Source organism: Chinchilla lanigera, unplaced genomic scaffold (genome assembly GCF_000276665.1).
Source record: "Chinchilla lanigera isolate Chin_1 unplaced genomic scaffold, ChiLan1.0 scaffold00012, whole genome shotgun sequence".
NCBI classification, from domain to species: Eukaryota; Metazoa; Chordata; class Mammalia; order Rodentia; family Chinchillidae; genus Chinchilla; species Chinchilla lanigera.
This window is the reverse complement of record NW_004955413.1, coordinates 9,036,289-9,060,381: the sequence shown is the minus strand read 5'-3', so window position 1 is coordinate 9,060,381 and position 24,093 is coordinate 9,036,289. Positions and strand designations below refer to the sequence as shown.

General features: G+C 43.9%; 1 protein-coding gene across 11 annotated transcripts in view; it reads right to left on the bottom strand.

Moving 5' to 3' along the window:
• Nucleotides 1-20,110, bottom strand: part of Bcl2l14 (BCL2-like 14 (apoptosis facilitator)) — a 28,995-nt gene extending 8,885 nt beyond the window's left edge. Inside the window, exons 1-4 of one of the 11 annotated variants that reach the window (XM_013511475.1) lie at nt 19,989-20,110; nt 18,088-18,254; nt 4,814-5,315; nt 1,860-2,033 (exon numbers count right to left, since the gene is read on the bottom strand). In XM_013511475.1, the coding sequence (XP_013366929.1) occupies nt 1,860-2,033; nt 4,814-5,291 (652 nt within the window). In that variant the 5' untranslated portion in view covers nt 5,292-5,315; nt 18,088-18,254; nt 19,989-20,110. Of the gene's footprint in view, nt 1-1,859; nt 2,034-4,813; nt 5,316-10,203; nt 10,412-18,087; nt 18,255-19,988 lie in introns of those variants that run through there. The other 10 variants (XM_013511478.1, XM_005378949.2, XM_005378953.2 and 7 more) reach the window with 10 other exon arrangements.
• Between the last annotated feature and the right edge of the window lie 3,983 nt (nt 20,111-24,093).

Genomic DNA, 24,093 nt, shown 5'->3' with positions numbered 1-24,093 from the left:
AGGCAGGTGCTTATGCCACTGAGGTATACCCCCAGCCCGAGATTTCTGTCTTTTTTAGGTTTAATTTTTCTTTCTTTCTCCCTCCATCCCATTGTAGGGTTTTGAACTCAGGGCCTTGTGCATTCTAGGCAAGTGCTGTACCACTGAGCTATACTCCTAGACCTCCCTCTGGTCTTTCATCTTTATCTCAGTAGATGCTATTTTTTCCTTCTTGATAAGTTAAATTCCGTATTTGATCATATTTCTGCCTTTGAGTAACTGCTACAAAGTATAGACCCAAAATTATAGCCTAGATCTAAGAAGGCATATAATCTTCCTGATCAACATTTTGAAATTGACCCCATTTCTAAACCCATATTATTTTCCTATTTTTCTTTTCTTTGTTTCTAGTATCACATTTGATTTTATCTGACTAAAATCTATACTTCATAGGCCATGTCTGTACAACAAAATGGACTATAAATACATAAAAATGAATAAATGTCTCTACTTCCAAGGCTACAGTGGCAGATAGGCTGCAAAATTCCTCGTTCTTGGTGTGTGGTGTCTATGTTGGAACAGGGGAGGTGGACAACGATATTTTGTGCCTCACAACTTGCCAGCAATGAAGCATGATGAAAATGGTCATTGCTATACAACAGAATCCACATGGAGAAAAGCTATTTAATGAGAGAACAATATTTCTGACTTGTGGCCCAGTCTCTAAAATCATGGAGTCCACGTTTGTCTCAGGTAACAGGGAAAGAGAAGCCAGAGAACTGATGGACTCCTAAGAAGGGAAGAGGCAAACGGGCAGCCTGGGGCTCCTGTTACTTGCGAGAGAGGAGAATGTGTGCTTCTACAGCCAGGGGTAGTTTTATCTGCTGCCGCCTCTCTCTGGGAAAGCTACTGTGAGAATGGCCTGGGTTCCTCACGCGCACAGTGGAGAAGCTCCTTAGCTTTGGCTTGGCTTAAGATACAGCTTCCTATCTCCCAGGCGTACTTGAAATAGCGGTAAAGTGTTGACACTTTCTTTTTCACAAACTCAGAGGCTCATCTCCTCTGGCTCCTTACTCAGAGCCTCTGTGGCAGTTTGTGGCTCCACAGGAGAGTAGGTAGTGGACAGATCCCGCCCCTCCACTTCAGGGGGTCAGGAGACTCTCATGGCTTTGCAGGCTTTGTCGGTTAGGGTGCTGCAAACCCAAGAGCCACTTCTGTCTCACATCCTCCACTGGAGTTTGGGGAAAGAACCACAGGGAGGAATGTCGTTGGTGAGAGAAGGCAGGATCGAGCTTACTGTCTTGTGGCACTTGGTCCTGCCGCTCTCAGCTCCTCCCTCAGGGCCTTGAATTCTTACCAGCCTGCTAGGATCTACAGTCCCAGCTATTGCTATGGTTTTGGTGACAGTTGACTCAGTCTGGTCACTGATACTCACGACTTCTGCTTCATGTTCTGCGCCGGTCCTGGCGTCTTGATACCCCCACCCCCGCTGTTTCACAGGAGCCCAAAGCAGTATTTCCTGAGTTGATTCTCCGAGTCTATCCAGTGCAAACTGGTACAGAGCCATTAATAACATGATTGAATCTAGGACTGCATTCCTCTCCCCAGGACAAGCTGGACTGCAGGCTTTGTGCTCCCTCTTCCTGCTTCACAGGATACTTTTGACTTAGAGGTGACTGAGATATATGGGGTGAATCTGCTGGTGTAGTCCTGTGCCTTGGGTTGGTGTCTCAGCCAGAGCCCAGGGCCTCCAGTGTGTTGAGGTCAGGTCTGAGGAGACTGCCAGGTTGCAGAGCCCTGAGCTGAATAAACACACAAATACCCATACGCCTCTGCTACACACACTCCACCCAATACAAACACTGCGAAGGAAGGCTTACCTTTCTTAGAAGTTGCAGCTTTGAATTCTGAACCTTGAGACTGGAATTGGAAACTCTGTGGTATAAAATTATCTTTGACCTTGAAGTGTCTTCCCTGGGTCTCCTCTAGTGGTGGCCAGGAGTAAACAATTTCAGACACTCGGTTGGCAATGGAAGCGACTCTGGGGTCCACAGCTGAAACAAGACAACATGATGCTGAGAGGTCCTGCCCAGGACTGTGTCTGCCTTACTGGTATGCACAGCTGCCTGGAACAAGGAGGACACCCCAGAATGAGAGGACATGCAGTCGCTGGGCAGAGACTGGGGTGTGGAAGGAGTATACAGAGGAATGCTTCCCCCTTGAAAAAGTTGCCCTTGGATACCTTTTGTACCATGAGGAGCTGTCCTCTATGTGCGTCGGAGAATATGCAATAGACTGACAAACATTTGGGGGTTTGTCACTGGGGAAAGAGAAATATCCCTGCTGTTTGGCCATGGTTACCTCCCAAATTCATTACCAAATAAACATCTGCGGGCCTTGCTCCAAGTCTCACCGTGTCTACTTCCTCCATGTCTACCGGAAAGCATTCAATTAATGTAGGGTGCATACAGTGACTGAGTTTTGGATGCCACTAACAGGGATAGCAGAATTCCTAGGAATACCGATTGACTTCCACCTCAGACTTTGCTTACTACACTTTGTCCTTCATGGATGGGAAAGAAAAAATAAACCTGTACTTATTTAAGCCATAGTTGTTTGGATTTTCCATTGTATCTTTTTGATTTTTATTAGTACATGTTTTATTAGTACACAATTTCATGTGAGTCGATACATGTACATAACACATCCTAATTCTTTCCTCCATCCTCTTTCCTGTCCTCCCTGCATCTCTTGTATCTTGCTGTACCTAATCTTCTTAACCTTAACATTCCATATGTAGTGGATCACTGCTGTGGAGAAACAAGATTAGAAGCAAAAGGACATGGGTTAGTATCTCTAAGACGGGTTAATATCTGTTTCCTTCTATCTTAAAGCCTCTTACTGGTAGACTCAGATCATAACCTTACAGTTCCCAACTTAAGCCTGGTATCTGAATCCTGAAAATGAGAGCAGAGGCTAGGAGGTGGCCTTTCATGAACAGAACCATGGGAAACCAACTGCTAAACTCTGGCTATTATATGGCAACAAAGAAATGGACTGTGAGGCTCCTGTGGGTCACACCCAATGTAAAACCAACACAATTACCATAAGAGCCACATAATTAACCAACGAAGCAAGAAAGGGATGAGAACTGTGAGAAGGACGATAAGGAAGACTTGGGAGATAATCATTTCTACTTTTTAAAGAGAAATTTCTAGACACGTATCCAATGAGATATATGGACAAAAGCAGTAAGCAGTTTCAACAAAGTACTCTAAAAGTGAGCTGAGTCATGCAGAAAGTAGGCACCCCCTGACCTTGCCTTTTCTTCCTGTTTAAAAAGTACGTATGATGGCTGGAGTCCCAGGAGCCACTGAGAATATAAGTGGCCACTTCCTATGTCTATGCATGTGTATGTGTGTACATATAATTATAACTATATTATAGTTTATATATAGTTATTCAGCTTCAGAGACTAGTCAGCAAATAAACCTGTTTCTCATTTAGTCTTGGCCTCTCAGTCTCACATGAAGTTTAGCTCTCTTCCCCTCCCCTACCACCCCTACCAGTGTTTTCTAAACAGTTTTAGAAAAAAGAAAAAAAGAGATCAAGTGATACTTCAGTGAATGTCTGAACGCAGAATGTCATCTATCCCTGAAAAGCCAGGAGGAAGGCCGGTAAGTATCTCCTTTCTCCCAGCACAGTTCACACGGCAGGCTGCAAGGCAAAGCCTAGTCAAGGCTGTTCTGCCTGCTGAGAGAGCAGAGACCACCAACCCTCACCTGCACCCTACACACACCCAGGAGGGCCCTGCTGTCCCTGCAGGGGGAGAGGCGAGGCTGGCGGAGGGGGACCAGGGGAGGACACTAGGATATGCTCCCTTCACTCTAGAGTCAGTGTTGCCCCCCCCCCAAGTTTGGAGAGCAGACACCCCTGGCAAGGTTAAACGCAGCTCCGGTGAGGACTTCTGTGTTCTGTGGTCCTCAGGTCCTACTGTGCTGCCCTTGGCCACCCAGCCCCTTTCCACCCTCCTGTGGGTCTCTCGCTGCCTTCTGTTACCTGTGCCAAAGGCCCCCCACCTGTGCTTCTCCTGGCCTAAATGTCTCCACCGAATGGGCATTGATGTTTCCTTGATCACAGTGACCGGTTTACCGCTGCCCACAGCTGGCGCGGTAGGGCGCTCTAAAATTGAGCCATTACTGCCACCTGTTGACCAGTTATCAGCAAGTTACCCAGGCCAATCCAACCCAGCAGGAGGGGCTTTTCCTTAAAGTGTGGGTGCTGGGCATGGCCTTGTGGGAGGTGAAAATGCTTCTCAGAGGTCATGGATGAAGTTCCACTCATACGATAAAGCCTTTCATGAAACATCTTCAATACAATTGGTTTTGCCCCAATGAAGGGAAAGTTTTATCGCTGTTTCTTGGTGGATTTTTTTAGTGTGGTTTGTATCTTTAAAAGTATTTTTGTATCTGTCTAGTCTTTCTGTCAACCTTAAGAGACAGGACACTCCTAATGTACATAAGGAAACAAAGTATAGGGGCCCAAGAGGTCAGCTGCCACAGGAAGAGAGGCAGCCTCCGCCCTTTATGTGGCACAGAGGACCAAGAATGTGGGCAGCAAGCTTACTGATAGACAGTGGAGCCAGGAGAGCAAGTCCACCCTTCACTGCCACCTGCTTCCCTTCTGCACCGTCCTCAGAAAGTTAGGGTGATTATCCAAGGCAAACGAGTGTCCCGTCTAAGGTCTTTCTTTAAAGGATGACAGAGACGAAGTGCTGTGCACACAACGATGGGAAAGATCTGCAGGTGGAAGAGGAACAACTCCCCAAGCCTACCTTCATTCTCCACACGCTGTGCCACGTTGGAAAAGGACCTAGACCATTGCTGACCATGGAGTCTGCCCTGACGTTCCACTGGTCCTTGGAACTCCAAACGGATTTCCCTCCGTGAGTTCTGTGGCTCTTCCTCTTTCTCTGTTACTCCAAATAGCGTTCTCCAAGAATACTTTTTCTTGCCCAGGTTTATGTCCTTCTCGCTGGATGAGTAATTTCTGTAAGGCTTCAGCACCTGTGTCCATGACTTGGCCGATGAATTCCCCAGCCCCTGCTGGGACAAGGTTCTTGTTCTCAGCATCTTGGGTGAGAAGACAGCAGGGGGGCTCTTGAAGACATGGTGTTTGGCATAGAATGCCAGGATTTTGAATTCTATGCTGTCTTGGTCATCATCGTCCAAGGGCACATCTTCTAGGTCACACATGCTGGTGCTGCACATGGTGGGCCTGTAATGACAAGGTCCACCGATGTCCTTCTGCATGTGTGGACTCTTAGTCTTTCTAGGCTAGGAGAGACAGGATGAACACTCAGTACACATCTACTGAGCACCTGTTCTATTTTCCAGGTCAACTAGAGGTGGAAAATCCAGAGTTTCACTGGAATAGGAAGAGATGTGTGTGCAACTATCTCCAAAGGAAGATAATGAGCTAAGAGCTGTAATGGAGATGCAGATAGCCAGGTACAGAGATGGGACAGAGACAGATGAGTGAACGCTTTTGGAAGGACAGAGGTGTGGGCAGGTGAGTAGATATTCAGACTAAGAACTGAATACTGAATAGCCTGAGAGTAGACTCTGGGTGACTTTAGGATGTGTTTTTTTCTGTTTCATTTTGTTCGATTTCTTTTTGAGACAGAGTCTCACTGTGTAGTCTGGGATGACTCTGGACTCACTAAGTTGTCCAGGCTGCCCTCAAACTCACAATCCTCCTGCCTCAGCTTCCTCATGTCCACCATGCCTGGCTTAGGATGTGTACACTATACTATAGTGCAGTGATGGCAAACCTTTTAGCACTTTCAATGGTAACAAACAGCTAGCTCTGGCACACATGCCATAGATTTGCCACCACTGCTATAGCATAAGCATTTGAGGATAGCCAGGGCTCAGGAATAGTGGGGGTTGGTGGTGTTAATGGGCAGTGGAGCCAGACCTTGGAAGCCTTTGAATATCAGGCTGAGAGCTTTGAATCTTCTCATATCAATCAGTCTGAGGTTATGGGGAGGGTGGGTGAGCAAAGAAGAAATGTCTGAACCCACGACAGTGTCCTTCCTCTGTCCTGGTCCTGTACTCTCTGCTTTAGCTTCTCCAGGTTTGCTTCTGTTTGGTATTGCAGGTAAGATTTCATCGGATAAAAGCATCCTGTTATTGTTATGGTGCTGGGGAGGAACCTAGGGCTACATCTACCACTGAGCTACGCCCCAGCTGTATAATAATAGTGTTATTATTTTATACATTTAAAAAGCACTGATGGAAGCAATGGAGGGCTTTTCCATGTCCTGTTGGGAGGGAGATATTATCACAGGCGTGCTTCAGGAGGATTAGTGCAAGCCCTAACAGGGCAAGGGTGGAAGTGTTTCATCTTGATTCCCATCTAAATAACTGTGTTTATGTAATGAACAGATTTTGTTCAATTTTGCTTGCTGATGCTTTCATAAAATAACTCCCTTTCTGGTTTCCTGCTAGGAAAACATTTCTCTTTGCTAATAACTTACTTTGTTTTCTTCAGTTGTATGTTAGGGACTACAATTTCTTTTTGTGTCAGATGATATAAAACCCAGATGTGCTACCTCTCACTGGATTAAAAATTCAAAGTCATTGGATGTACTTGAAAATGACTTGGGTTTCTCAGTCTAACAGTGTTGAGTTCAAATCCTAGGTAGGCTAGTTACTAATTTTGTGACCTTGAGCACCTCTCTGAACTTGGGCTTCCTGTAGGTAAATTGTGAACCATAAAGTCATTGTTCGGAAGCATTATGGGGGTACAAGACACTGGCTGAGAAGTCCTGGCACAAAGCCTTTCTCGCAGCTATTATTATTCTCCTATGTTCATGGATGCACCAATTAACAACAGGGACACATTTTGAGAAGTCCATTGACAGGAAATTCCTTTTTCATTTTTTTTTTTGGTTTTTCTCCGGTACCGGGAACCGAACTCACGACCTTGCACTTGCCAGGCAGGTGCTTTTGCCACTGAGCTAAATCCCCAGCCCCTGAGCTAAATCCCCAGCCCCCCTTTTTCATTTTGGCAGTACTAGGGATTTAACTCAAGGCCTTACATTGAACTATATCCCAAGCCCTTTTTAAAATGTTTTAAGATGTTGAGGCACAGTCTTGCTAAGTCCTCTAGACTGGGCTTAAACCTGTGATCCTCCTGCTGGAATGACAAGCACATTCTACCACATCTGGCTAAGCAATTTCATCAATGTGTAAATACAATATGTGTATTGTATGTGCAATTTCATCAGTGTGCAAATTCAATATGTGTATTGTATGTGCAATTTCATCAGTGTGCAAATACAAACTAAGAGGGCTGGGACATCGCTAGGAGATCAAATCTTATGGAATCACCCTTGTGTCTGGGCTCCACTGTTGACTGAAACCTTATTATGTGGCATATGACTGTACAACTGTCATCCCTGGCCCCTGGACTCTGGCCCTGGCGTGACTCTTAATCATGTACCCTTCTCTTTTCCTGGCCCTGCTGGTCTTTTGGCATGTAAGCTTGGTACAGGAATAAGCTGCAGTGATAGAAATGGGGTAGACAGGAATGTCTCTGCTTTTCTTTCCAATGTGCCTGTCATACCAACACCACCCTATAAAGAAATGGGACAGTCACTGCAGATGGGATTTGAGCGGGTATGAGGAGGTACAGACAAACTGAGCAGGGGCCTACAGGAGGCAGGGCCAAGGTCAGACAGCTTCCACCTTGCCATATCCCTGGGCACGTCCCTTAGTACCCTTGGTGGGTGGTGCCCTTATGGACAGGATAGGCCGAGGGATTTGAGGCAAGCAGTGGCCTCAGCCAAAAACAGCGCGGCTGCTGCGGGCTCAGGGGTCACAATGCCGTGCACATGGTGTGGAAGAGGCGGAGTCCAAGAGAGACCAGAGCTGGGTTTTCTCAGGGGGAAGATACATGAGGTTCTTAGTAGGAAGCTTCCTTCTAAACTGGCAGCTGTGAACACAGCAGGCGGGAAGTGCACCCAGGTCCCGCAGGAAGTATGTCCTGAGGAAGGAGGGGGAGCTGGTACTGCTGTGCTTCGGAAGAGATTTTCATGTAAGTTAAAAACCCAAGCCAAACCTTTTAACATAGTGTGAAGCCTTTAAAATTCGATGTGTGCATGTGTGTGTGTGTGTGTGTGTGTGTGTGTGTGTGTGTGTGTTTTGTTGGAGAGAGGAAGGGGCCGACTTCTTTGAGAAACAGGTTTGCTAAATGCTGCTTCAGGAGTAACATTAGAGCGTGGGAAAACCACTATGGTCAAGATGAGTCACAAAGCTCTTCCACTTTGCAGAAGGACCTCTTTCTATCTGCCTAGAAAGGAACTGGGGGCATGGTCCACCCACCAAGCAATGTGGAGTGTGAGAGAGAAGTCGAAAGGACGAGAATGCTCAGGACAGGGCCACCTATGAGGAAGGAAGGATGGGATGTGGTTGCAAGAGCCTGGATGTGTGGGCATGAAGGAAGCAAATGGAGACATAAAGGTATTAGTAAAGACACAATGTACAGAACAAGTTTTTCCTCTTACTAAGCCTCATTATAAATTAAGGACAAGCTACTGTTAAGTTGATAGCCAAGTCTTCCTTTAAAGCCATATTGCATGAAGGAATTTATCACACTTTTTTGAACCCACCTACTGTCAGCAATTCCTACTGACATTTTACCTTAAGAAGCCTAACTTCTGGGCCCATAGAACTGTGAAGTATAAACATTCTGTGTATGGAGGCCTTGAGCCTTGGTTCAGAGCCTGGAGATAGGAGAATTTAGCTCCTCTATAAGACCTATGAAGTTTATTCTAGGTCAGTGACTCCAGAACCCAACCCTCTTCCTACCAGTCTACATTTACATTCTTTCTCCTTATCTGTTAAAAAAATACACTCCCAGAGGCAAGGTTATATAACTTCTTTTGTTGGAGCCCCAACCTGCAATGGGCTAAGTCCTCCAGGTGTTCCCCCAGCGTGTCCTTTGGGAACCCAGCTGAGGCCCCAACCGGAGTTTCCCCCGGAAGGCCTACCTGCACCACACACTGGGATTTTTCTCACTCCATGGAGTCCTTTGTAGAGTGAGATTTCACTTTCCTTCCCATGGCAGGTAATGGGGTAGACACACAGGAAATAACAGAGCGACTTCATGTTTCCACGTACAGAGGCTGCTGTCAGCCAGTGCCTAACTTCTGCTGCAGTTGGAGCCTACTCTTGGTCCTTGTCACGTCTGCCTGTCCCTGAAGTGAGGATCATGGAGAAGCCCTTGGTAAGAGGCCCACTAAAAGAGCTGACTTCAGTTCACCCAGGACTTCTGAGCTTCTGGGTGTTGGTGTTCCTCCTGGACAGAGGTTTCTAGGCTGAATCCTAACCTCTGTTTTGTCAGCCTCACCTTCAGCTCCCTGGACCCCTTCTGCCCATAGTGTTGTCTGTTTTCTTCTTGTCTCACTCCAGCCTGTGCCTTTATTCTCTCGGCCCTGTCTGTCATCTCTGAGTGTGACATGCTTGTTCAGCCTTAAGGGGAAATGAAGAATGGTATACAATGCCTTAACTTCCCACAGTAGAACCTGAATTTAGGTTGTATTTGTCATACAGAGAGCTAAGGCTCTGACTGTGAAAAGGAGCCAGCTTTCTGGAGGGTTGGAAGGTAGTTCTCTACTTTTACCTGGGTCTAGTATTCGAGGAAGTCTCTAAGGGGTCTGACAGGACCCGGATGAACACCCCTGTTCCTGCCAGGTACTCAGGATTCTGGGCAAACTCAGGGATCCCTACCTTGGGCCTCTATCCCTGCTCTAGGTGAGGGGCCAGCATCTGCATGGTCTCCAGGTAGGCAGAGGCACCTGATCACTGACTTCTATTATTGGTCATACATCTTGTTCTATAGGTACTGAGAGAGGACCACACAATGATAAAAAGGACTTGGCCAGCTGTATATTCTTTAATGAACTACCCAAAACTCTCTGTAGCAAAAATAGAAAAGAAAGAGAAACCTTCATACCCCCTTTCTCCCCGTTTCCTGGAAACTCTAGTTAACTAGTTTCTCAATGTCTCTCTGTATTGTGAGACTGACAGGTAAGAACTTTGCAATAAGCCCCGTCAGTGGCTTCCTGAGTTAGGCTACCTCCTTTGGGAAATTTGGATGGAAGCCCAACTATGTCCTTCGGAAAGCTGTGAAGGAGTCTACTGCCTCCTGGGTTACCTGTTTGAGGCTGTCACTGGCTTCTGCTTCAGGTCAGGTGTCAGGTGGCTATTTCTATATCTTAGCTCTCCACCGAAACTCGAAGCTCCAGAGGAAACTTCCCACAGGTCTTCCTGTCTTCTCACTTAGAAAGGCGGCTGTGACTTATAGCCCCAGGCTGTCGCTTCTTCAGGTTCAGACTAAGGCTGAAGCCAGGGTCAGGGAAAGAGAGCCACTTCCTCATTAAGCCCCACCCTGGGCTCTTTCCTGGAAGGAGGGGCCAACCTTTGCTCATGTAATTTGACTCTAAAAGTAATTTTGCATCCTTCCTCAAACAACTTTCATTGCCCTTAGGAAAAACTACTTGGATCTTTTCCTGATACTTCTTTAGGCTGTTTCTATTTTAATCAGTTTAACAAATGTTCACTGACCACCTAATACAGTAGCTACTGTAATCTTAACAGCACTGAGAGGCAGGCATTGGGACTTCTGCTTTACAGGTGAGGTAGCTGAAGCTAAGGGAGGTAAAGAATCTTGTCAGGTGAACTAAAATCCAAATCCTGGTCTTGCTGGCTGTACTTTATATCATGTTATTGCTCCTGTGAGATTCAAAAATTATATTCAAATGGTGCCACTGAAAAAGCTTTATAAGGTGAATCTAACTACAGGCATAGTAAAAGCCACAAAGACTCATCTAAAGACATATATCACTGTTTTAGGGATATGAGTCCCTATATAAATGAAATAAGAATCAGTTTGTACCAGGAATCGAACTTATGACCTTGGACTTGCCAGGCAGGTGTTGTGCTACAGAGATATATCTATGCCCTTAACCAGCGATTCCTTTTTTTTCCTTTTTTTTTTTGGTATCAAGAATTGAACTCAGGACCTTGCTTTTGCCAGGCCAGCACTTCTGCCTTTGAGTTATATCCCTGGCCCTAACCATTTTCATTTTTAATGAAAGTAGATATTTATGGTTGTCCTTGAAATCATAAAACCTTGAGCAAGGCTGGTGCAAATGTAAAGATGAAGGATGCAGGGATGGTGAAAAGGGAATTAAGGCAATTTTCATCAAAGTAGGGGAAAACTGATTATTTAACCATTAGGGAAACAGATCTAGGAGAGACAAACAGATGGTAGTTAGATCAGGGCTAAGTTAGATCTTGGCTACTCAAAGTGACTTTTCACCAGCATAATATTTATTGCACATAATTGCAGCACTCTGGTCAATTTAGGAAATATTAAAGAAATTGTAAACCAGGCATGGTGGCTCACGCTTCTAATTCCAGCACTCTAGGAGGCTGAGGCAGGGGGATTGCAAGTTCCAGTCTGGGAAAATTTAGTAGGATTCATTCTTAAAAAAAGATAAATAAATAAAGACTGGGAATGTAGTTTAGGGCACAGTTCTGGATTCCATCACCCATACTACAGAAAAAAAATAATAATTAAGAATACTTTTCCTCTTTAAACACATTTACAGTCAGGGTTGGAAGTTAGCTTAATAGTAGAGTATTTACCTAGCGTATTTGAGACCCTCGGTTTGATCCCTAGTTAAAACACACATTCACAGACTCCTACAATTTTGGGGGAGAAGATGAGGTACTGTGTATTAATTTGAATAATTTAATATAATCAGTTTAACGTATACTCAATAACTAAATTCCAGGGCATAGACTATAGTTGTTTTCAGAGTTCAGAGCTAGGTAACTAAAGGTTTGTTTGCTGAGACCAGTAAGAACCCTAAAAGATCTTAGCTCAAGGTCAACTGTGAACCAGGAAAAGGCAGTCACGTCTCACTGAGTCTCACTTCCTACCTCTGGCACCTGGCAAGCCAACACATCCCAGCGACCAGGCTCCACACATGTTATTAAAAACCCAAATCAAAAACTGCTTTTCTCCTGATTCTAAAAATACATGTAGTGTTGTACAAAAAATACTTATAAAACCTAACACAACATCCACAGTAAAAATAAGGGTCACTGTAACCCACTCAGTCATTCATCCAATGAGAACTGTTGCTAAACATTCGGTGGATTTCCTTCTGCTGCCTGTACCTGGCTGCCCAACCTATGTTTCCCATTCTCTTCACACTGCACCTGGCTGGTCCCTGAATTCACCTGCACACAATAGGCCCCTCTGGCCGGAGGACATTGTTAGCTGGAGGCAGTTAAGGAAAAGCAGTCACAAGGCAAACTCTCTGCCCTCCTGTCTCTGTGAGGAAGGGCAGGGATTCCGCATCACTGGAGCCAACTCTAGATCAGCGCCCCAGGAGCTTGCACAGCACACCTTGCTAAGAAGTAGCCTGATCTCCTTTTCCCCAGGGCTGCCCTTGAAAGCTTAAAACCTGTCTGTACTTGAAGCTGAATCTGACTGACAAAGCCGTGCTGGTTAGTCTAGCAGAGACAATAGGAAACTTGGGCAAATTATGTTCATCTTAGTTGTGATTTTTCAGAGAGTTCTGGCCTAATCCACCATCAGCTTTTAGAGTAAAGGTAGGCAAACTCTCATGGCTGCAGGCTCCAAAGAAGTTAAAAATAGTAGCCATCATTTTACTGACTCTTTGCCAATTAATAACTTGGCCATGTAGTAGAAGAGGAAACTGAGGCATAGGATTTAGAAAGATCGTTCAATATGACTCAACCACATGTAGCAAGGCTGGGATCTGAGGGATCTGTCTTTAGAGTACATGATCCGAACCACTAACTCTGACTATCTTAAAGCTGCTTAGATCTTTCCTCTTTGTCAGTGATTTTTGTCTTTTTTGAAACCTTTGTCACTGCCTTTTGACTTCATAGGCAAGAGCCAAAAGACAGAAAATGGGCTGAAGAGATTACTTGGATATTAGTTCAGAGGAATGCTTGGAGCTTTGGGGATTGATTAGACAGAGATGTGTCTCTTTACTTGCTTTAGAGTAGGTTACTTCATAATTCTGTAGATAAGGTTAACTTGTAGAAAGCACAGTAAAGCAAATAATCACTCCCATTAAAATAAAAATTGGATCCTGTGGAATGCAATAGCTTATTGTCCTGCAGATCCTGACCAGCTTTTCCAGTTTTGCCTGTTTGCAGATCCATTTTAGTATTTCTTATCTGACTATAAATGTGTGGTGGTTGGAGTTCTGCTCTGAACTGACTAATATTTTATTGGTCCAGTTACATGACATATAAAAAACATTCAAAAAATTCTTTTAAATCTAGCGAGTCATGGTTTTACTTAAAAAAATTTTTTTTTAATCTTTTACCATTTGTTCAATAATTTAAATCTTCTGGACCTCAGGTGCCCTTCTCTTTTTAGGCACAGATCTGCTTAATTGATTGAGATTAGTTAACAATGGTCTTCAGGTTCTCTGATTTTACCTCTTATTAGATAAGGGGTGTGAGGGAGTGATCCAGAGAAAGACACTTGATTTTGAGGCTAAGAAGGATTTTTTTGCATGAGCTTTCACTTTAGAAGTACATATACAAAAGTGCCTAAAGGAGATAAGAGAAATTATTCTGACACTTGTTGAAATGGTAAGGCACTCTTTTAGGACTTTTGCCCTCCTTAGGGATTCCTGCCATGGGGCTTTTGCAGTCGGGGAGAGAGATTGAGCTCCTCTCTGAAACCAGCACCGGCAAGTGGAAATTTAAAGCCAAGAAGCAGGTGAGGAGAATCAGTGGATAGAGAGTCACTGAGAGAAAATATCAGGGGTAAGATAATTCCGGCTAAACCCACCTGACAGAACCTGAGCTGAAGCAGGCCAGGGTAATCAGATGTAATCACTTGGGGGGATGAAGGTGGATGAGGTATTTGATTGGATATGAGGGTTACAAGGGTAGAAGAGGAGCCCAAGGACAAGGTGGGGGTGGGGGGGTCTCAGTAGGGTCTGACTAAAGTCTGGTCAAGGAGAGAGTTTTTGTCAGTGGCTACGGTGACAACCAAAAAAAAAAAAAAAAGGAAAAAGAAGAAGAAGAAAAGAGAAAAAACAAGAGAAAACAAGCCTAGAAGAAGAATGGCAGACCAAACAGAGGTTCTTGAAAGGGTTAATGACCACAGAAGGAAAGAGATTTTTCAAGTTTGTTTATAACAGAAGGCAGAGACTGCTCTGAGACAATTTGACTATCTTCCACCAAGGAAAAAAACTCTCAGTTGGAAAAGATGAAGAGACACTCAACTTTTGCTACATATGGGGATGGCACAGGTATGTTTTGCAGCTTAAAGTGAATCCTGGGAAGGAGAGACACCCCTCCCCTGCCAGGGGGTGCCTGAGGGCGGGTGGTGGCTCTCACAGTCAGGGAGTGGGCAGATCTCAAAAGCCTCTCATTTTTGCTAATTCCTGCAAAATGCGATGCTGGGTGATTAAGTGGAGATTTATGAACTATTAGGATTGCAGTTTTCATGTTGTGCCTAACCTGAGCTGTATTTGTTAAGGGTGTGAAGGCCCTGTGCTTGTTAGTGGGTTAATCCATTAGGTTAGATCCTGTGGGAGGAGGTGGATTACTGAGGGTATGCCTGTGGAGGATATGTCGCTTGCTGGTACTTCTCTCCTGTTCAGTGTTTCCTGGTCGTTATGAAGCAAGCAGCTTTCCTCTGCTATGCCCTTCTGCCATGATGTTTCTGCATTGACTGCAACCCCTGAAACCACAAACCCAATAAGCCTGTCCCCTTTAAGTCGTGGGTATGAGATATTTTTCCCAGCGATAAGAAAGCTGATCCATACATATGTGTTCCTGGAGAGCCAATCAGGACAGATGAAAACCATCTCCCACAGAATAGGGGAGGTGTTAATGGAATGCACACTCACACCTGCAGGACTTTTAATGGCTAATCTGCAGATACATGGGAACAAGGAGGAGAACTGCAGGGTAGACCTTCTTGGGCAGCTTCTCATTTATGCTTTAGTTGTATGAAGATGGGTGGAGGAATATGACCTGTCTGAACTGTTTGGTTTTCCATCTCCTTTTTCACTATGTGTATGACTGTAAGCAAGTTGTTCAGCTTCCCTGGCCCCTAAAATTGTGTCAAAAGACCTCATCTTTTGTTTATGACTATACGAGTGATTTGTTCATGTACACTGGGAGGGGATGTAATTTACCTCCAAGACCTGTCCTTGGTTCTGTTTGACATTTCTTATGGTTGACTTAGATAATGACAAGTTTGTAGATGATACAAAGATGTGGGAGAGAATACCGATGAAAGTCTAGGCCCTGGAGTTAGACAATATAGTATATGAACCTTGAGTCTGTCACTTCATCAGTGGATTCTTAACCTCATCAGCCTTGATTTCCTATTCTGTTAAATGAGAACAGTAGTCTTTTTCTTTCTTTCTTTCTTTCTTTTTTCTTTTCTTCCCTTTCTTCCCTTCCCCTTCCCTCCCCTTCCCTTTCTCTTCCTTTCCTTTCCCCTTCCCTTCTCCTTCCTCCCTTCCTTCCTTCCTTTGTGATGCTGTGGATTGTACCCAGGGTCTTGCACATGGATCTGACTTTGTGTAAAGATTAAAGGACTATGAAGGTGTTATGTAAGAAACACTTAGCAGGTGCCTGGTACAAAGCTAATGCTCCCAGGACTTCGAGCTGATATGCTACTGCTACACTGGGAGAGGTAACATTAGATAACTTATCAGGTTCCAAAATTATTGTAGGGTAAAATCTGGCTTCCAATTATGTTTTGGGCTGAGTAGAAGTGAATGCAAAAGGAAATATAGGACCATGGTATCCTTTCCCTGGTGAGGCAGACCATGCCTGTAGAGTCATGTTGGGCCCTGTCTTTGTGGTTTTGAAGTGCTGGGATTAAACCTAGGGTCTCATGCATGTTAGGCAAGTGCTGTACCACTGAGCTACATTCCCAGCCCTAGTCTTGTGCTTTTGTTTTTGTTTTTTTTGATTGATGTAAAGCAGGAAGTCAGACTGCCTCCATTCAAGTCTCAACCCTGCCATTACACTAGCTCTATAAACTTGAGTTACTTAACCTGTCTGTGTTCCTGCTTCTTTTGTGTGGAAGTGAAAATTAAGTTGGCCAAAGTTTGGTCAAGATAGAGAAAAGAACTTTGTCAGCTTCAAAGGTTGCATTTGATGGGCTCCTGTTTACTTCAGACTCAAGTTCTTCAATCTTTAACTTCCAGGAAAAGAATGCCGCCTGGGAAAAAAGTGGGTGCAAGACTCCAAGACTGCAACGCTTTCCATCACTTAGACTTCTGACTGCCTGTCTCTAAAGCCTTACTACTTACTGATAACTCACCCCCAACTTTCTCCTAGTGACTAATCACATATAACTTCCATATGAACAGACCGCCCCTCCCACCAATCTAACATCATCAAAACAACTTGTATAACAGGACCAACAGAAAATCGTTCAAAAAATGTTACTTCATTCATTCCATCATTTCTCTTTTCCCTTTAAAAATCCCTGAATGGAACACTTGATCGATTTCTAACTGAAACTGTGTGTTCTGATTTGCAAGTCTATTCCGTACCCAAACAGAATCTGTCTTCTTTCATTTTAGCTTTGTTTATGATTTCTTGGTTTACATTTGTAAAGTGGTAATCATAAAAATTGTACTTATCTGACAGGGCTGTATGAGCAGTCAGTGGGAAGTAACTGTTCATCTCTAAAATGCTGCCAAAGGTGTCTGGCTCACAGAAACGTGTTATTACTGATGATGGTACTGTTGCCAATGTGAGTGTTTGTGACAAAATACCTGACATAAAAATTTTAAAGGAGACAAGCTCATGGTTTCAGAGATTTCAGTCCATGGTCAGCCAACTCCCTCGCTTTTAGTGTCCCCGGAGTGTGTGCTCAGAATAGTGATATGTTCTGCATCCGTGAGGCTAGTAAAATACTGAATCAATAACTCCTTTTCCCCACTATCCCTGCCCAAAATGCATACCTCACTACTTTGATACGGGCAGGCTTGCTTCACACTTTTGGGTCTTACCTAAGTTGGAATGCTCAGACTTACACTCTTTTTGGTCTCTATCACTAAATCATCTAGTCTAGGGCCTTCATTTTAGATGCACCTAAGGTCAAGCAGAAAAAACAAGGTCTGGATTCAGCAATTTCGTTTCTAGTTATATAGCTAAAGGAATTGAAGTCAGTATGTTAAAAAGGTACCTGCATTCCCATGTCCATTGCAGCAATATTCAGAGTGGCCAAGATAAATGGAATCAAGCTAATGTCCATCAACTGGTTAATGGATAAAGAAATTATATATATGCCTTAAAATCTAGACTTAAAAAAGAAGTCCTGTCATTTGTGACAGTGAATCTGGGAGGCATTATATTAAGTAAAACCACCCAGGAGCAGGAAGAGAAATATTGCACAAACTATTTATATGTGAAATCTAAAAGAAGTTCATGTCATAGAAGTAGAGGGTAGAATGGTAGTTACCAGAGGCTGGGGGAGGAGGGTAGTTGGGGAAAAGAAAGATAGTGGCAGAAAGTATGAAGTGTCAGTTTGACAAGGGGGTAAGATTTAGTGACCTACTGTACAGAATGGTGACTATACTAAATATTAATGCACTGCATATTTTGAAGTTGCTGATGATAGATTTGAAATATCTTCTTCACACAGAAATAAGTATGTGAGGTGATGAATTTGTCAACTAGCCTGATTTAATCATTCCAATTTATAAACATTGCATTATACCCCACAAATACATATAATTTTTGTAAATAAGAAATGGAATTAACCCCCTGAAAAAAACCAAGAAAGAAAAACCTAAAAAAAGAATAAAAACAGGTTTTCAAATCATGTCCTATGCACTTTCCTCCCCTCACCTGCCTCCTTCCCCACCTTGTTGGAAGTCTTTCAAAATCCAACTCAAATCCCACTTCTTGGAAACCTTCCCAGGTGCTCCAAGTGCAATTCACCTACGCTTTCTCCATACCTACACCATAGTAAATTTTGAAAGTTTATGATACTACTTACTGATCTTCTTTGTATTAGAGTCCACCATCCATGCTTCTGTCTTCCCCTGTTGGGCTGAAGAGCAAGGAGGTGTTATTTACCTTAGGATCCCACACCACACATGCACGGCACTAGAGCATTATGAAATGCTCAGTAAATCTGTTCCTAGGTCATGTAGACAATTTATCCTAGAAGAAAGAAGATTTAGGAGGAATGGAACAGACTCACTTGGCAATAAAGGATTAGATTTAGATTAACAGCTCGAGAGAGCAGAATGAAGTCCAGGGGCTAGCATTGCTAGGGAACAGATATGATCAGGCAGTAGAGAAAAAGTTCTTCATGATGACAGCTATCTGAACATAGGGGCACTTCCTGAGAAGTAGGTTATAGGTTCTCAAGCGGGGGGGGGGGGTCATGCAGTAGAGAAGAACACAGGACATACCCTTGAGACTCCCTGTTTTTTAGCTGAGTTTCAACACCACTAAAGATCTTGGTAACATTTTAGGGTTCACATGTAGTCACAGACATAGCAGGTGCCTGGGATGTCTGGGGGGATCGATCTAGCAAGATTAAGACATGGCCCAGCACTGACCAGGTGGACCTGGTTGTCACACAGGGTCATTCTGGCTCTTGCTAGTCTAGTTTTCAGAAACTCTGCTCTACTAAAAGCTAGCCCTTTCCCCTAATTCCTCCATCTTTTGCAATCTCTCCTCCCATTCCCTTTCCCACCCTGCTCGCTGTTGTGTGGTGAACAATTTCATGCTAAATTCACTACTATGATAAGTTCCAATTTCAGCTAAGAGAATTTGGGGGTGTGGTGCACACCTGTAATCTTTGCCATTTGAGAGATTAAAGCAGGAGGATCACAAATTCATGGCGTGGACAACTTAGTGAGGCCCTGTCTTAAAATAGAAAATAAAATGAGGACTGGGGAGGTAGCTCAGTAGTATGGTACTTGCTTAACAAGGCCCTGGATTCAACCTCTGGTATGGATAAACCTCTCAGTTTAGCTTCAGGTTATAGAGATGGGTAAGAGTTAATTCTTACAAGCACTTTTGCAGAAAAGTCCAAAATCTATGATTTGTAGGCACTTAGCATTGATGTTACAGTCTTTGTCAGTTTTCTTCTGATTGCTCAACTTCATTCTCAAATTATGGGTGTACTTATTCTTGTACTATTTGTGTTCTAGATGTACAGCTGTCCCTCCACATCTGCAGGGTGTTGTTCTAGACCCTCATGGATACTGAAATGTTTGGATGTTCAGGTCCATTTGATAACATGGCATGGTATTTGTATACAGCTGACACATATCCTCCTGTATACCTAGCATCATCTCCAGTTTACTTTTTAATACCTGGCGGAATGTCAATGCTATGTAATTAGCTGTCACACTGTATTGTTTAGAGAAAAATGTTAAGGAAAAAGCATCTATACGTGTCCACCACAAATGCGATGCTTTTCCCCAGATACTTTTGATTGGCAATTGGCTGAATTCCTGGATATAGAACTCATGGATGAGAGGGCTAACTTTACACCTCCTGTAAGGTTCAGGTTAAAACCTTTCTGTTTCCATGGTCACTCACCAACAAGTACATACCACTTTGGCTTTGCTCTTAGGAGCCTGTTTTTGAACCTCCTTTCCAAGATTCCTCCCTAGCCTCCCAAACCAGGGATTATGACCTCCTCCTGAACACGCCTCCCCAAGTGCATCTAGCCTTCTTCATGATGTAGTTTTGCCCCCCCTGGACCATCTCTACTGTCTGACCTCATTCAGAAGATTCTTGCTCAGGGAGAATATCTACCACACATCAGCCTGGCCGAACATACTGTTCCTACTGTATCTTCACTTATAGCATTACATTTAGACAATATCAAATGTAAGGGTGGGTTCTACTTCAAAACTTCATTCACAGCAGACTTACTTAGAACTCACATGTTCCCTCTGCAGCCATGCTCTTCATGGTGGTTAGTTTAGCTCATTTGCTCTATGGGGCTAAGGGAAGCACTGGAGCCACAGAATCTCTAGGAGTAGTAACAGTTGGGCAGAATAGGATCACAGCCTACAATAGTGTTTCCATGGGGAGATGTTTTCAGAGTTCCAACTTGGAATGCTGGAGCTCCTTTAAGTCTATAGCAAGACTGAACATCCCCCTCTCCACCACACTGAAATTTAGAAATCCCTATATTTTTTGCAGGATTACTATATGCCAGGTAGTGTAAAGTCATTATGTGAATTTTGTCATTTCATCTCCCCCATTAAGACTCTGAGGTGGTGGTACTGGGGCACTGGTGGCACATACCTGTAAACCTCCTTTCCCTAGGAGACTGAGGCAGGAAGATTGCAAATTTGAGCCCCGTCTGGGCACTTGAGTGACTTAGTGAGATCCTGTGAGGTGGGGACTGCTGCAAGCCACATTATGCAGATAAGGAAATGGAGGCTAAAAGAATCAGTCTCCAGGACTTTGCATGGGGATTCTAGTAAAGTCAAGTCATAGGAAAGGAAGCAGGATTGCAGAAGGTGGGAGGGGTGAGCAGAGGATCAGAGTAAGGGCTGCAGATGGAATAAAGATTGGGGCAGGGCCGGGAAAGGTGGAGACAGTGGGCAGTGGGCAGTGGGCAGTGAGCAGTGGGCAATGGACATGGCAGAGGCAGCTTAGCTCAGGATAGGGGATCTTTAGTTGGGTGTTTTTCTTCCTTTGTGTCCTGGCTTTGGCCAAAGGACTCTCAGATCCTGTTGTACAGACTTTGAAAAAGTGGGCAACAGCCTTCACATGGATGAGAGGGGAGGAGGAGAGAAAGGTTAAGGATGGTTGCAGTAAGAAAGAAGTGTGGAGAGGTGGTCAAGACCCGTGTGGTAGGGTCTATCCATGGCCCCAGCGTCTCACCTGTAGCACCCTCCCACTGTGCACAGAAAGACATGCACTATCTCTTGATTCTGGCCTGGGCCATATAACCTGCTTTGGCCATCACAATATAAAAGCCAGTCCCCAAGCCCAGACTTGAGAGACATTTGTTCATCACAGCTTAGTTTCTCATGCACCTCTACTATAGCCACGAGCACAGGCCTAGGGCAGCCTGCTGAGGATGCGGGTGAGACGTGGAGCAGAGTTGAATTCTCCAGTTGACCTAGAGGAACGCAAACTAGATGAGTTGAGCGAACACATGAGTGAGGCAAACATCAGCAGCACCCTGCAAATTTAGGAAAAGTAACTTTACTTTTGTATGCCTTGAATTATTTTAAAAAGTAAGTTTTTCAATAGATAAACTATCTTTTCTTTCTTTTCCCTTTCTCTCTCTCAATTGCAGATTTGAATGCATTGTAAGAAACAGTGGCGATGCCAGCTTTCCTTAATGGTAACGTCACACAAAATGATAGCACAGTATCATAACTGGGATATTGACAAGGAGACAGTCAAGTCACAGACTATTTTCATTGCCATAAGAATCCTTCGTGGTGCCACTTTATAGCCACAATCCCTTCCTCCTACTTTCACCCCCTCCTTCATTTGTGGCAACCAGCAATCCAGTTGTCATTTCTGTAAGTTTGTCTTTTTAAATGGGCCATGTAGCTGGGTATAGTAATTCACACCTGTAATCCTAGTCCTTGGGAGACTGAGACAGGAGGATCGCCTCAAGTCTGAGGCCAGCCTAGACTACATAGTGAGTTCAAGGCCTGCCAGAACTACATGGTGAGATGCTGTCTCAAGAAACTAAAAAAAATCTAAAAAAAGAAAGAATGCCATATAAATGCCATACACTATGCCACCTTTTAGCATTGACCTCCACCAATCTGCAGTATAATTCTCTGGAGATTCATCTAGGTTGTTGCATTTACAAACAACTAATTTCTTTTCAGTGCTGAATGATACTGTAAGTCCCGGACTTACAAACAGCTGAGTTGCTGACTTTCACACATATGAACAGGCCTCGCATTTGGTTTTTATGCTTTACATTGTATATTTGTGTCAAAGATATATAAGACTCACTTTGTCAGACTTATCAAGGAATCTAACTTATGAATGTCCTCTGAGAATAGAACTCATTCCTAAGCTGGGGACTTACTGTATTGCATGGCACAGTGTGTCATGTTTGTTTAACCATTCACTCACTGAAGAACATCTAGATTATTTTCAGTTTGGGGCTCTTGAGAATGAATAAATCTGCTATATACATCTGGGTACAGGTTTTTGTTGAGTCCGTTTTAATTTCCACAAGATAAATGCCCAAGAATTTATTTGCTAGGTCAAGTCAGTTGAAAGTTTGGTGATTTTTTTGTTTTGGTTTTATTTTGTTACCACAAAAGACAGGATCTCCATATGTGAACTTGCTGTGTAGCTCAGACCAGCCACAAACTCATGATCCTCCTGCCTCAGCCTCCCTAGTGCTGAGATTATAGCCATGTACCACCTCACTCAGCTTCAAGTTAGGGTTTCCTTCCACCCTGTGGTACTGTGTTTTTTTTTTTTTTTGTATTGGGAATCGAATTCAGGACCTTGCACTTGCCAGGCAGGTGCTGTGCTGCTGAGCTATATCCTCAGCCCCTGGTTCTGTGTATCAAACCCAAGGCTTTCATGTTGAGCCATATCCCAGCTCTTTTCTTTCTTTTTATTTTGAGACAGGGTCTCACTACATTGCCCAAGATGAGCTTGGACTTGCAATCCTACTGCCTCAGCCTCACAGAATGCTGATATTACAGGTGTGTACAACCACACCTGGCTAAATTTAACTTTTTTTTTTTTTTAAAGTAATTGCCAAATTCTGCAATTTTACATTCCCACCAGCAATATACAAGTGATGCATGATCCTATTTGGTCGTGATGTTTAATACTTCTGATGAATTTTATTTGCTAATACTTTGCTCAGAGTTTTATATCTAGATTCAGGAGAATGTTGGACTATAGTTTTCTGCCTTTGTCTAGTTTTGGTATAAATAGAATAAACTGCAGAGTTGCCTTGACTTGAATGTTTGTGCTCATGCCCCACCAAAATTCATACAGAAAGTTCAGTACATTGTGGTTTTAACAAGGGAGATGTTTTGGGAAGTAATAAAGTCATGAGGGCTCTGCTTTTGTGAGCATGTTAGTGTCTTATAAGGGCCTGGAGGGAACTAGCTGGGCTTTTCCCTTTTTTCCCCTCCACCCAGGAAGAAACTGCGTTCATTCCTCAGGACAGTGCAGCATCAAGGTGTTATCTTAGTGACTTTCTTCTTGCTGAGACACAATACCCGACACCCACAACTTCAAGGAGGAGGAGTTTATTTCAGCTCACAATTTGTAGTGGTTTTGGTCCATTGGCAGGGGGCTCCCAGGGCAGCGGGGCAGAGGGCAGAGTGGGAATGGTGGAGGAGAAGCAGCTTATGATGGTAGGAAGCAGAGAGAAAGAGAGAGCGAGTGAGTGAGTGAGAGGAGGAGTAGGGAAGAGAGAAAAGCTTGCAAGCCACACCCCAGGGACCTAGTCTCTTCCAACCAGACCCCACCTCCTACCAGCAAGTCAGCTCTAAACTCATCAGCTGCTGATTTCACCCGCTCACACCCACCACTTCCTAAAAGTGTCGGCTAGGAGCACCTGGGGCTTTGGGGGGACATCGAGATATAAACCGTAACCAGTGCTACTGTGAAGAACAGCCCTTGTCAGACGCCAGACCTGCTGGTACTTTCATCCTGCACGTTCAAGCCTCCAGAACAAGGAGGAATAAAGTTACCGTGTTTGTAAATTATATAATCACTGGTATTTTGTCACAGCAGAATAAATGGACTAAGACAGAGAGCTCTGTCTTTTATACTGAAGAGATTGTGTACAATTGGTACAAGTTCTTCCGAATTTGGTGTTGATGTATAGTGAAGCCATTTAGGCCTGGAGATTTCTTTGCTGGGAGTTTAGATAATCATGAACTTAATTTTGTTAGTAGTTGAAGGGCTATTCAAATGATCTGTTTCAGGGGCTCAGGGTGTAGCTCAGTAGTAAAGCATTGGCCTAGTATGTACGAGATCCTGGACTCAACCTCCAGCACTGCAAAGCAAACAAATC